Source organism: Pinus tabuliformis, chromosome 9 (genome assembly GCF_031772625.1).
Source record: "Pinus tabuliformis cultivar Carrire ecotype Pingquan chromosome 9, CPIR1, whole genome shotgun sequence".
In the NCBI taxonomy this organism is placed as follows: Eukaryota; Viridiplantae; Streptophyta; class Pinopsida; order Pinales; family Pinaceae; genus Pinus; species Pinus tabuliformis.
Window position 1 is genome coordinate 1,101,031,748 of NC_142307.1, and position 13,685 is coordinate 1,101,045,432.

At 38.9% G+C, this 13,685-nt stretch overlaps 1 protein-coding gene across 1 annotated transcript in view; it reads right to left on the bottom strand.

The window, feature by feature from the left end:
* Nucleotides 1-8,624: 8,624 nt before the first annotated feature.
* The window catches only part of LOC149152509 (uncharacterized), a 55,299-nt gene continuing 50,238 nt past the window's right edge, over nt 8,625-13,685 (bottom strand). Inside the window, exon 2 of the mRNA XM_089441115.1 lies at nt 8,625-8,996. Coding sequence (XP_089297241.1) covers nt 8,938-8,996 — 59 coding nt within the window. The 3' untranslated portion in view covers nt 8,625-8,937. The remainder of the gene's footprint in view (nt 8,997-13,685) is intronic.

The following is a 13,685-nucleotide window of genomic DNA, read 5'->3' on the forward strand; positions in this document are numbered from 1 at the left end:
CGCGGGCAGCAGTTGATCTTATAAAAATCAAAGTCTTTTGCATATCTGAGTGGAGTATATTCATCCTTCCAGACCAAACAACTGTTCGATTGGAAGCAATAATAGACACATCTTAGTGACACCATATCGTATATAAATTTTGTGACTTAATTACATGATTGACACTATGAAATTACGATGGTAATGTTCAACACCCAAACAATGTGACAATTTGGATATTGTATATGTGATCTGGGGCGATATGATGGTAATTGTAACTTCCAAGCTAAGCACGCAGCATGGTCGAATGATCTTTAATTTTAAGCGTGTTCTGGTTATTCATGATGAAGATTTCTGGTACGCTTCTATGCACTGATCTAGCTTATAGGAGATGCGATCAATAAATTGATTGAAGTGATCCAGTGCGAAAGTTCATAGATGCTCTGCAATCAGTGTCGGTGCACTAGGTAATCTGTTTCGCTTGTCATGAAGCATTATGTTGCGCACCAGTGAAATATAATCCTAAAAAAATTTGGACTTCTTGTGCAGTAAATTCTGAACAAGTCTCTTATGATGGTAGCATTATGCTAAACTTTTGGAATCTCAGTAGCATAGCTTCTTATGAAGAAGAAATTTATGTGATACCTAATCCCTGAAGTTCGTTGAATCAAGGAATATCCCCTGGCTCATTTGCTAAAAGATAATGCAATTAGAGCAGTGATAGCATGGTTCATTGAAGTATGTGGAACTGTCACCTTGAATGCATTGAATCAGCACTATAGGCCATCACTTTGCTCCTGTAGATTTGTGTCCATTGCATCTACAGCTACTGAAGTTACAGTAAGGTGATGTTATGATAACCTCACAATATATATGTTGAAACTGTGTATGCATTTAAAATGCTTTGTGCCCTTGAGAATCATACCAGTAGGGTTTTTTCAGTTGGAGTTTAGTGAGCTCATGCTTGTTGCGAAGTCGGTTTACTGTCTACGCTAGGATTTTCTTCATGATGTGCTACTAGCTAAGGTTGGAGTCATATGCTATGTAGAGAAAAAGTACCCATGATAAGTAATGTATCTTATCTTGGTTATGTCTTGGTAAAGACATCAATATGTTGAAGCAAAGAAACAACATCACCAGTGCGGAGATATCAAAGAAAGCCTCACAAACAACAGTAGGCACAGTGTCAGAGACATCGTCTTCAGGCACACTGTTAGCAGCATAAATTTTCAGTAAGGGTTTCTTCATTCAACTGTAAAGGACAGATTTGTGACAGTTTTCATGCTACTAGGGTTTTCCTTTTGAACAGAAGCAGCACAGAGATGATAGGGCTCTCTCATAGAGACAAAATTGTTGTGATATGTACGCAATAGATATGATTGGGCAGAAATGGAACAATAGTATGGTAAATGAAGAGAACAGCAAGCAAAGCAGCAGAGTGGATGCAATGGATAGTTAAAGTGGTAGTGTTAGCAGAAACAGTGGATTGCGGAAAGCCATTGGCAGCAGTGGTGTAATTTAGAATGCCCTCCAGTGTCATATGGCATCAAATGGAACATCAGCACATGGGTGACTGTTACCTTGACAGTTATATGTGGCATCAGTTCTATGTGTAGCACTACCCTATGCATGGCAACTCTAAATATACAGCTCAACACCATTTATAGTTTCTTTTCAGTCCAGCATTATGTATGATATCGTTACTATCCAGTAGCAGTGGTGATATGTTATAGTCTTGCTCACAATCGAAGTTGTGAACAAGACAGATGTAAACTTTGGATAGCTTATCTATTATGAAGAAGCTACAAAGATCTGCTAGTATAAGAAATTGCAGCATTCATCCTTGAAGAAAGTGCACGACATAATGTCTTGTTGAGCACAATAAGCAGAAGATCCTATTTTTTGTTACATTGAGACGGGATCTTATGAAGAATTGTTTTATAGATATGGATGCCTGAATGAGAAAGACTCCTCTACATGGATTGAGTAATTTGATGTGTTGGTAGCTATCTTAGCAAGGCTTCAGAGGGAGCTATAAAATCCCTGATGATTTTTTTGTTCAATGTCTTTTTTCTGTGGCAAGTCATGACAACCGAGTATGATGACTCTGATAACTCGTATCTTTGTTTCCTTAGAGGCTGCATCTAAGCTGCATGATTATGATTGGATGATTTTAGCACATGGATCAAAGGATTAATTGTAGGTTGCAAATAGTTCGATGGTTATGTTTTTGGCAAGGTTACTTTTCCAATATTCAGAGGGCGCTATGATGTTTGTTCATGATATCTTCTTAAGCTTAAAGGATGGAAAAGCTACTAATCTGGATATAGACAACTTATGGTTAAGCCTCATATATTGGACAACTGCTCATTAAGATTACTTACCTTTTGAAGTTCACTGCTGAGAATTGTTGGTCTGACAGTATGGTAAATGGAAAGAACACATCTAAGTGCTATATCTCTTGGTGACCACCTTTATTTCATGAATAAATCAAAGACTAAAGTTTGTTGCTCTGGGAGCACCATTGATGATGAATGTATAACGCAGCATGCATGACTTATTATAAAGCCATTTGAGAAAGCTCTTCAGTAAGCCATTCGAAGATTCGCTTTTCAAGAGAACCATGTTTCACGACCGCTTCAAACATATTAACATCAGGTACCACTTTATTTGGGATATGGTACAGCAGGGAGCAACCTAGCTCCACCATTACAAGATGAATGTGTAAATATCCTCACAAAGCCCCTTGGTAAGGTCAAATTTATATTCCTTCAGAGAGAGGCTGGGAGTCGTTGAAAGACCCTACTATGAGGCTCTCAACTGAACATTGAGCTCTAGGAGCTCTTGGGGGGGCTAGGGTAATTCTTGGAGCTACAAGGTGAGTGGTTCACCTTCCCCTTTGATGCTTTGTGATGATATATGCATAGGATGAGTGGTTCACCTTCTCCTATGGCATATGAGCAGGATGAGTGATTCACCTTCTCCTGCAGATACCCAAGTGAGAGATGCATATAGTAATATGTCGGTTGTCACATGTTGACATGTCAATGGGGCACGGTTCATTCTTTCCCCACATGTAAGATGTTCATTCCCTACAATTGATGATTGACATGTCGGTGGGACGTGGTTCATCCTTTCCCCACGTGTAGGATCCTTCCTACAATTATTGGTTGGCATGTATGTAGGACGTGGTTCATCCTTTCTCTACTCTCAGTGGGTTGCATGCACGTAGGATGTGGTTTATCCTTTCCCTATGATGGTTGTGGCATGTGATTGTAGGATGTGGTTTATCCTTTCTCTACATGTGGTTGTGAGCAAGATGTGATTTATTCTTTCCTGCTGCCCTAGCATCATCCTACCCATGTAGTCTGGGACACATGGGAAGTACCTTTCATATGGCCAATGAGTTGGGAAAAGTTGTTAGGGACTATAGCACTACCGATGGACGCATCATGTATTGTCGTAATCCCTATATCTAAGATGCATGATGTTCAACCAACTTGATCACTTGGAATCAAGTCCGATTGGAGTTCGACCCCTAGTTATGTGAACTGACATTTGTCAGTGGAGAGTGATAAGGTCTTGTGACTCACTATCGATCAATTCTTCTTCATTATCTATACCAGTGTTCAGCAGAGTTGAGACAAAATGCAAAGATGGTTCATGATGATGAATAAATTGGCAAGTGGAATTCTCCCTATCTGAGAAGGAGTGTTAAAATTGGCAACTAGGGTCAAATTCCACTTTGGACAGCGCATATGATGGAGATGATTATTTCATTGAATTCCTCTTTTCTAGAGGACCAAAATCGACCTAAAGATCATCAAATTTGGACAAGGAGAAATGTGTTTTTGAATTTATGACCACTCATATGCAAATTGTCAAGGTCAACCTCACCTCCATGTAGGCTCATAAAGCCCAAACGTCGTGTCTCTTGACCCTCACCAATTTGTATATAGAAGTGTTGTTAAAATTGGCAACTAGGGACAAACTCCATGTGGGTCATCTTATTAATAGAAGCTGATATTTTTCTTGGATCCCTCTCATCGAGAGGTGTAGGATTGATCTAAAGATATCCCATTCCGATAAGTATTCATGGAGATATGAATTTATTTGTGTTATGGGACAATTCGTCAAGGTTGGCCAGCAACCAAATAAACCCCACTTGTGCTCAACGTTTTAGTATAAATAGAGGTGGCCTTCAAGTCATTTCAACAGACTTGGGATCTCTTCCTCTCTACTTGTCTTTGGGTTTTAGTAGGAGGAGAGATCCTAAGGGATAATGCTGCCCTAATATAGAGGGCAGAAGCCGAACTGCCGCAACTGTTGGGAACGCTGACGCAAATGGTAGACGCCAGAACTGCTGGGAACAGTCGGAACTGTCGAGAATTGTTAGAATAGCTGGGAAAGTTGACGCAAAGGGCAGAAGATGGAACTGTCGGAACAGCCAGAACTGCCAAGAAAGCTGACGCAGAGGGCAAAAACCGGAACTGTCGAGAAAGCTGACGCAGAGGATAGAAGCCGAAACTACCAGAACTGTCGACAATTGCCGGAATAGCCAGGAAAGCTGATGCAGAGGGCAGAAGCCGGAACTGTCGAGAAAGCTGATGCAGAGGGCAGAAGCCGGAACTGCCAGGAACGCTGATGCAGAGGGAAAAATCCGGAACTACCAGAAATTGCCGGAACTGTCAGGAAAGTTGACGCAGAGAGCAAAAGCCGGAACTGTCGGGAATTGCCGGAACTACCGAGAACTGCCGGAATTGTCGGGAACTGTTGGAGCGTCTGTCTCCGAAGGAAAGCAGCATGCAAGGGACAGCTAACTAACATTGGGACCATTGTATGGTACTTAGCAGCAAGTACACCAAGCATGCAATGTTACAGCAAGCACGCAAGGGACAACAAACTAATATTGGGACAATAACATGATACTTAGTGCAGCAAGCATGTATTGGTACAGCTAGCACGCAACAACAAGCATACTAAGGACAACAAGCATGCTAAGGACAACAAGCAAGCAAGGTGCAGCCAGCACATAGGTCAGTATGGCAACATGGTGCAGCAATGGCACATAATGCAGTACAGTGATGGGTACAGTCATGATTAATGAAGCGTGATGAGATGCAACATAGTGATGATGGGTGCAGCATGGTGCAGCACGGTGAGGTGCAGCATGATGACGAAATGCAGCACAACGATAGGTGAAGGAGTCACCTTGGAGAATCAGTTGAAGCAGCATGTCTTCCACTGATCTCATGTATCATCTTCTTAGAGATGATCTATGCTCTTATCTCGATAAGTCAAAGTGTTGACTTCTGTTGTAAACATACTATCTCTCTCTCTCTGCTGAACTATTGAAGAACATATAAGAAGAATTGATCAAGGGTTTCCCCACATTGGGGTTTGTCCCTGGCTAGCGCCACATCTTGTGTCCTCTTGTCTTCGCTTGTCTTCTACGATTTATGTTTATGTTCTATCTGCAGTTTACTTTAATGCTCACTGTGAAAATTGAAATAAATTGCTCTAAGCATAGAACATACCTAAAATTAACAGGTGTCCTCCAACCTCATTTGTGACATCCCATGTGCATTATTCCTTGACAAATATATCTATGAGGCAGCGAAGCTTAAGGAGGACGAATTTTTGTGTGGTTGAGATTGTTTTGGTTATTGTTTTGTCTCAACAGGTCCAAGTTTAGGAGCAAAGTTGCACTATGGTTAAGGGCAGATTTGTGTATGGGTTGTGGCTTGTTTTGTGTGGGATTTATCTCTGCATGTAGGCTGCAGCTAGGAGATTCACTTACAGGTAGGCCACAGGCCTAGAATCACCTGTTCAGGGGACCGAGGTGCTGTAGTAGGCCACAGACCTAAAACGTTAGTGAACAGGTGGCTGTTGGAGGTGGCTTGGAGACGCCTATAAAGAGGCCAGAACAGCAGCGAGTAAGAGAGCCTTTGTTTGGAGAGCAGGCTGCACTGTTTGAAGGTCTACAAGTGTTGAAGAAGGGCTGGAGCAGCATGCTACAGAAGCCCTAACCAAGAGCTGCATAGATAAAGTGAACGTTGGCCTTAATGTGGTCATAGACCAGCTCCTAGAGCCAGCGAAGGGCACCATCATGTAGGATAAGGAAGGCCGCAGTAGAAAGGAGGAATTTTGGACCAGTTGAATTAGACAGCAGTTGCCCTAACCAGACCAATCTTCTACAGTAATACAATTTGACCTCTGTGGACAGAGTGCCCAAATTACAGGTCTAAGAGCAGTGATACCGGACCTTCAAATTGGCAAAAGTCATTTTAACTCTAAATCATTGTACTCTCTCTCTCTCTGCTGAACATTTCATATTAATATTAAGAAGATTTGATAAAGGGTTTTCCCCATCTTGGGGTTTTTCTGTGGCTTGAGCCAATTTTTGTGTTCTCGTCTTGGCTTGTCCTCTGCGTTTATGGTTTATGTTATTTCTTCAGTTACTGTCAATATAATAATGGTTTATGTGATTGCAATGAAAATGTGAATTGGGCTAAGAGGGATCATTGAAGTAACTGTCCTAAGCAAAGAACATGTTAACTCAAAATTAACAAAAACACTAGCTGCTAAAAGTTTGTGTACTGTGTTGACAAAGGATAGTTTGTGGAGGAAAGTAACTAAGTAAAAATATATAGCCTCAAGTTCTCTGTTAGATTGTATCAGAAACCCTGGGAAGAGCATTAAGAAGGTGTGAAATCAGAGGAAGGCCTTAGTTTTGGCGTTTCCTATAATTAGAGACAATTTGGCATTAAAGGTATGGAAGGGAAACCAAGGCTGGGAACTTACTCTATTTTGGGTTATGGGAATGCAATTTAACTTCCAGATGATGAACTAGAACATTTGCATGTCAAGGTATTTTTTATTTTAATCAAACAGAGAATTGTTTTTACCACTCTGGTCAAAAGGGTTGAAAACAACTCAATCCTTGGACCTGGTAGGGAACAGGGAAATAAAATGGGAAGGGTCATATAAAGACTGAATGAAGAGATAAACTCGTTAGCTCGGGCTTAAGATAAGGCCGGTGGAGGTTACTTTGCAAGACAAGGATACAAGGTTATGATAGACAATGAAGGCCAAGCTGAGATCTCATGGTGTTCTAAATTTGGGAAATAAATGCTCCAAAGAAATGAGTATCTTTTATGGTTGGACTTTCAAAACAGAGTTTTGACATATGCTACATAAAAGGGGCAAAGATGGATCAAGCATATGCTAGAGAAGCAGAGGAAAACATCAGTCATCCAATGATCCATTGTCCATATGCACAACAATTTGGAAGGGTGCAAAAAAAAATCACAGGAACTGTAATGTATGGAACGCCAAACTCTAGAACAGTCCTTGAACTGAAGCTTTACAGGGATTTCCTTATATAATTCTCTGCGGTATTTGAATTTTGGATATGCCACAATGAAATACTATTCAATGATCAATGAAAACCAGCCTTCCGAGCATTCTCACAGATTTATGGTTTATTCCAAGGTTGCATGACAGAGGTAAAGGAAAGAAACCCTAGGCTAATTGGGGAAATGATGATAGACAAATTATATCCCTGGGGTTCCTTTGATGTAGCCCAGCAAAGGCCTTACTGCTGGCAGAATCCTGTTTTGTTCAGATAATCATTTTTCAAATTTAAGGGTGGCCTAAGTTCAGGTACTAATAATTCAGCGGAGTTAATGGCATTGAGATGTCTGCTGAAGTTGGCAGATGAAAAGAAGGAATTGATTCATTACAGGTATACAGGGATTCACTTCTTGTCATCAACTGGATGAAAGGAGAATATTTGATACAAATCGTTACTCTCAGGCAACTAGCTGTTCAGCTCAAATTGATTTCATGATTGTTTCAAAGTATCTCTTATATGGAAGCAGATGGTCTCTCAAAGGAAAGGAAACATATCCGAGCCTCCAGCTCTGGATTACAAAAAATATTTAAATGGGGTCCTTAACGTATCATCTCAACAATTCACCTGATATATGCAGACGCCAGTGATATTGATCTAATATGATGCATGCAGTAAAGAAGCATTAATCTTTTATTTTGTTGAATCTGTATAAAGTCCAAAATACTGAACTGAACTTCTTCAAAGAACATATTTTACTTTTGTAGTTTAAAGAAAGGGTATGTAGAGTCCTTTCTTGGAGTCCTGAAGGACTGTTTGATCAATGTCTAGTCCTATAAGCACGCAAGGAATGTAATTATCAGTTATACTATGAATTACAATCTTTTTCTCTGGGGAAAAAAGGAATTAGTGTTAATGAAACTGATAATTAGGATTATGAAACTGTACCAAAATTACAAATAGCAATGATTTGGACAAAAAGTCAGCCTACATTGATCAATATATTTTCCTGAATATTAAAAACAAGCAGCTGCATAACGAACGTCAATAGTGACTAGTGTGCCAACTAATAGGAATGTGGCTTGCTGAGTGAATACATTATTAATATGCATTACTACGATTCATGGAAATACTACTATTAATGTCTCAATATCTCAAGCCCCGACATATAAAAAAACTCTGAAAATTCCTCAGATACTTGCATAGGAGTAACAAAGAATTGATTAATTTGATCAAAACAAAATTTGCAGAAAAGGACCAGCAAAAACATTATTTTGCAGAAAACAACATAAAAATCCAATAAGCAGCATTAATCAAAGCTTGATTAAGAAAAGTAGCTCTGACATAAAAGATGATAGAAGTCTCAAGAGAAGCAACTGAAAATTCATTAATGGTATTATTTTATGGGGATTGACTTCCATGACAAGACAGATATGAAACTAGAATAACTAAGAAATAATACACCTTGTTCATGCTTTACATGATTAAAACATTGAACTTATTAATCTGTTTGAAAGTCTCCCAACTAAGGAATGTTGAAACACATCATCCAAAAGGGTTGACACATGCTTCAGCCCAATCAAACCCCAACATATATTCATTAGTCAGGAAAACCTGTAGATCATCAAGGAGCTCCAATGTGTGCCAAAAAATCCTTGTAGACCTACAAATAACCATAAACCTGATCATTAACACTTCAATCTATATGCAAGGCAATGCAGGGTATACATTTATAAGGGAGAAAGACATCCGCGAAAGGAGGAGAGTGTTAATGTGGAATGAAATCCCATCAGTAAAGGAAATCCCAATATTAGACCAACCTAATATTGGCCCAAACTAGACCATAAATTAAAATGTCTCTGCAAATAGCTTTGTAAATCAATTAGTTACCTCATTATTCAACTACACAGCTAAGCTCACTCTTTGGATAGAATAAAACAAGTAATCACATCCTTTGGTCAAGCGAATCCACTATTACGAAGTACCAAGATGTGCAGATTTAATAAATGTGTATGCACATGTACAAACACTCTAGTATGAATTCATGGCAACCAATTACCATTATAATCTAGGGTATTTATTTGGTGGCAGTTGAGTATGAGGAGCTGCAAAGTTGGTTTAGAGCAGTAAACTATGATGAAAGACATGATTAGTTGGAGGACACGTCAAGGATGGTGTCAACGATTGATTGTTTAGGGAGGAGGCAGATGCTTTCATTTTTATAAGTATCTAAGGTTTTTCTGAATAATTTTTGCTATTATAATGTTATTTCGAGAATCTATAATTTTTGGACTAATAAAATTAGAAAAATACACCTACATCAACTTTTAGAGCTATTTGATCTATCCACTCTTTTTATAGATTCAGCCCTTTCAATTTTTAAGAATAGTAAATACATAGCATGTGAGATACAATTTTAGATATTCACAACTGATCAAAGGGTTCAAAAAGTGTGCACACACCAGAGTTAGGAAGGGAGCCAGGCATGTAGGCATTAATGAGGGGGCCGTATTATATATGTAGTATGTACATTTACATTTATATGTATATATACTATATCTAATATCTACATATGTAACTCTCTCTCTCTCTCTCTCTCTCTCTGTTTATGTGTCCATTCTTTCCTACAGCCTCACCTTTTTCTTCTTGCAAACTCACTCTAGGAGTCTGAATTCATAATCCATGTGAGCCTAGCAAGCTCATGTAAGAGATACCCACAATACTCGACAAACCTACAAGACATGAGCCTTACAAAAATGCAAGGTGTGAGCCTTACGAACCTACATTTATTGAAGGTAGGCAACAAGAGGAACAAATCTTAAACACATAATGACTTACATGCATTTAGTAGTATACTGACAATTATTTCACATAGGCCCAAACCAGCGAGCATTTTAAGCCCTAACCTTGTGGACTGTCATTGCATAATTCTTGTGGGTTCATAACGCATCAATATGACCTTATTCGAATGAAAACTACATTTAATATAATGATTTACATCCATTGAGTATCAGGCATGTCAAGTATCTTACACAAACCTATATATATATATATATATATATATATATATATATATATATATATATATATATATATATATATATATACACAATGCTACAATACCATTGTCAAGATCACCGATCTATTTAATCAGACTTACGAATATAGAAGGTCTACATAGTATAATCCCTATGGGCCTACATAGTCTCCTAAACTTGAAAGGCACACAAGGCATACACTATATAACAGCTACATCCCTCAAGGGCACAAAGATTAGTCCAACAATATATAAAATGTATGGAATATTGATGTGATGATACTCAAATTATAGCATAGCATAAGGAGAAGTGAGAGTAAACTTAATACACTATTCCATTAGATTAATTTCCACCCAATAGGGATACAAATACAAGTATTTATACAACCCACAAGTCCCTAGAGTCTGGGCCCTCCAACAATTTTCTAACTTTGGTGGGATTCTCCATTCCAAGTGTTCATGGCATTCTCATTGATGACATATTCTGTAAACCTCTTACAAATCGCATATTCTCCTACACCTCTTACACATTACGACATCACACATGATTCCTCTCCAAGGCATGCCAACATATCTAGAACCCATTACCTAGGACCTCAACGCACCTTGGCCACACAAATAAGCTCTCAAGCGACCACTACATCAATGTGACTAGCCATGACCATGTCAAATAACTATTATTCCTAACATGGTCCCACCACTATACTCAACTAGAGTTATAAAGGTCAACAACTCTGCATTGCGAGCACCCTCAATAATCAAAAAATAAAATTTTATCTTTCTTGGAAGGCCTGAATGGTTGGGGACTATGCATCACCCACAAGGTGTTAGGTACAACATGTGGATTCCGCACTCATCCACGAGTGTTAGTTGGGGTTCAAGGCAATGTCCCCCACAAAAAAAATTGGGTTTTCTTTTTGCCTTTTGTGTTTTTGGGTCCACAATGGTTTCCAACCCCTTGTAATTTGAACGCAATTTAGGAATTAGAGTTGTAACCTAATCCAAGTTAGTGGATTAGGGTTGTAATCTAATTCGGATTAGCATATTAGGGTTTGTTGAGAAATCAAGGGGCAGCTAGATTAAATAATTTCTCTTGCTTTGATAACTGCTTGTGATGTTCTTTTACTTAATTTGATGTACTTGTTATTAGCTTCTTCTTTCACTTGATTATTATTGTGTTCTTTATCATCAAACAACTACCAAACAATGAAGATCAATGAGACAAGAGGACACAAAATGTAGGTTGCTAGCCAAGGCCAAAACCTCTCCTCTTGAGAGGAAAACCCACAAGAATTCTTCTCTTCTTATAGAATCTTCAAATGACGAATTCCAAGACCTATGACCCTTGACAAAGACTCCTCCAAGACCAAGTCAAACCTCTTCTTGATGAACTTGCTTCTCACAAAGTCAACCCGAGTCAAACTTGCCTTCTAGTTGTTACAACTTTCTCCTTTGACCAAAAATATCGAACCTACAATTTCGTCCCTTATGACAGAAACCCTAGTTTGCATGTGTGAGGGAAATATCGTAGAATAGGTCTCTTTTCTTCTTCGTTGGAGGATCTCCTTTCTCCTTAGCAACTTGGCCTTCAAATTGATTATTTTGAGTCCCAAACTCCGACTCCTAATGGTGACCGCAATTTATGTTCTTCTGCAACACGTTCAATGCCTTAGTTTCGCACATGTGAAGGATGATGGCCCGAAAACAATCTTCTAGAACTTCGCTTCCTTCTTCCTTTAGTTCTCCTTGTCTTTGCTAGGTGTTCCTTGCCTTCCTTGAGCTTCAACGAACTTCCTGCATGCCCTATCAATGAGGTCGAACACCTTGTATATATATGCTTCTTGTGGAGGTCGAATAGCCCTTATGAGGCCAACTTGTCCATTGCTTAAGTCGAATTCTCTTGGAGGGAGTCTTTTGACACTTCTTTGACTTGCATAAATACTTTTTACAAGATGCCCAATGGGGTCTTTCATATATGCCAATGACTCAATTGACTTGACTCTATGACAAACCCTAGAAGCACTCAATGGGTGCTTGACCTATAAATAAAATTGACCTTGAGCATGAAACTCGTGCTACAAAAATAATAACAATTTTCTTTCTTTTTACAATATACAAGAATCATGAGTACATTTCATATTTATGAAGACTGAACCTAGTTACCTATTTCAACACTCCCTCTTAACTATGGAGGTATTCATAATACATACAAGGTACTTGGACATTCTCATACTGAAGAATTCATAAGAAGAGTCGGATTGGCAAGCCATCTTATAAGTTATCTTATCAGCTTATGTCAGTGCATCTCATCATATCAACCAACATTGTCACATAGCAAGGCCTTGACTAATAGCTCTATCTCTCCACAAGATTAGAGCTCAATGATAGTGAGAGAATGACTTATAAACACCATCATCATTGTCTCTTAAGGCACATATCCCATTCGGATGTTCACAAGGTATGTCTTTTTAGGATTATTCATGTCTTGGTTTAACACATCCTCAAGGAATTTCCTCTTCGACTACTCTTACCTATTGGATGCCCTACCTCATCCTCAAAGAGTATCAGAATTCAGATGCTTACCCAATCCTCCATTCTTTCTTCACAACATGAAGAAAACAATGATGTGTCTACCTCTCCCTCTCAACTAGGGAGGATCTACCCATTCCTATAAAAGGAATGTACCCAAGCTCCCTCTTAACCAGGGACTTGTTTCTAACCGCAGTTATCTGCTCTTTGGTGGAGACCATGGTACTATTAGTTTCTTGTAGGGCTCCTCTTTTTGGCATGATGTCATGAACTTCAGCTTCTTCATCATGGAGCCTTCTTCTAGAACTTCTTCGTAGGGCATCGGTCATCTTCTTCATCACCTCCCTTCAACGAAGCATAGTGTTGAACCAATAGTCATGCCATCCTTCTCTTTATCGAGAAGTGACCTTCTTCGTCCATATTTGGCTATCCTTCATATAGCTACCTCTTCCAAGTCATGTTTCTTTCACGATCTTCAACCCAACCAGATATTTTCAAAAATCAAAAGCGAATATTAAATCAAAGTTACCTCTTTATGATGGTCTTTCGTCATGACATCAGTTTCTAGTAGCATCAACATCCTGCACATGTATGAATCCATCTCCAATACATTCGTTACCAAGGTTCTCTTTCTTCGATATATACATCAAGGTCTTCATACCTTCTCCATGGAGATGTCTAGTTAATCCTTTTTGTTATCAGATGTTGATCACTTATCTTTTCTTATGTGACTATAGTACATCTTTCATGAACTCTTCTTTCACCTTCTTCACGTATGGCTTCCTC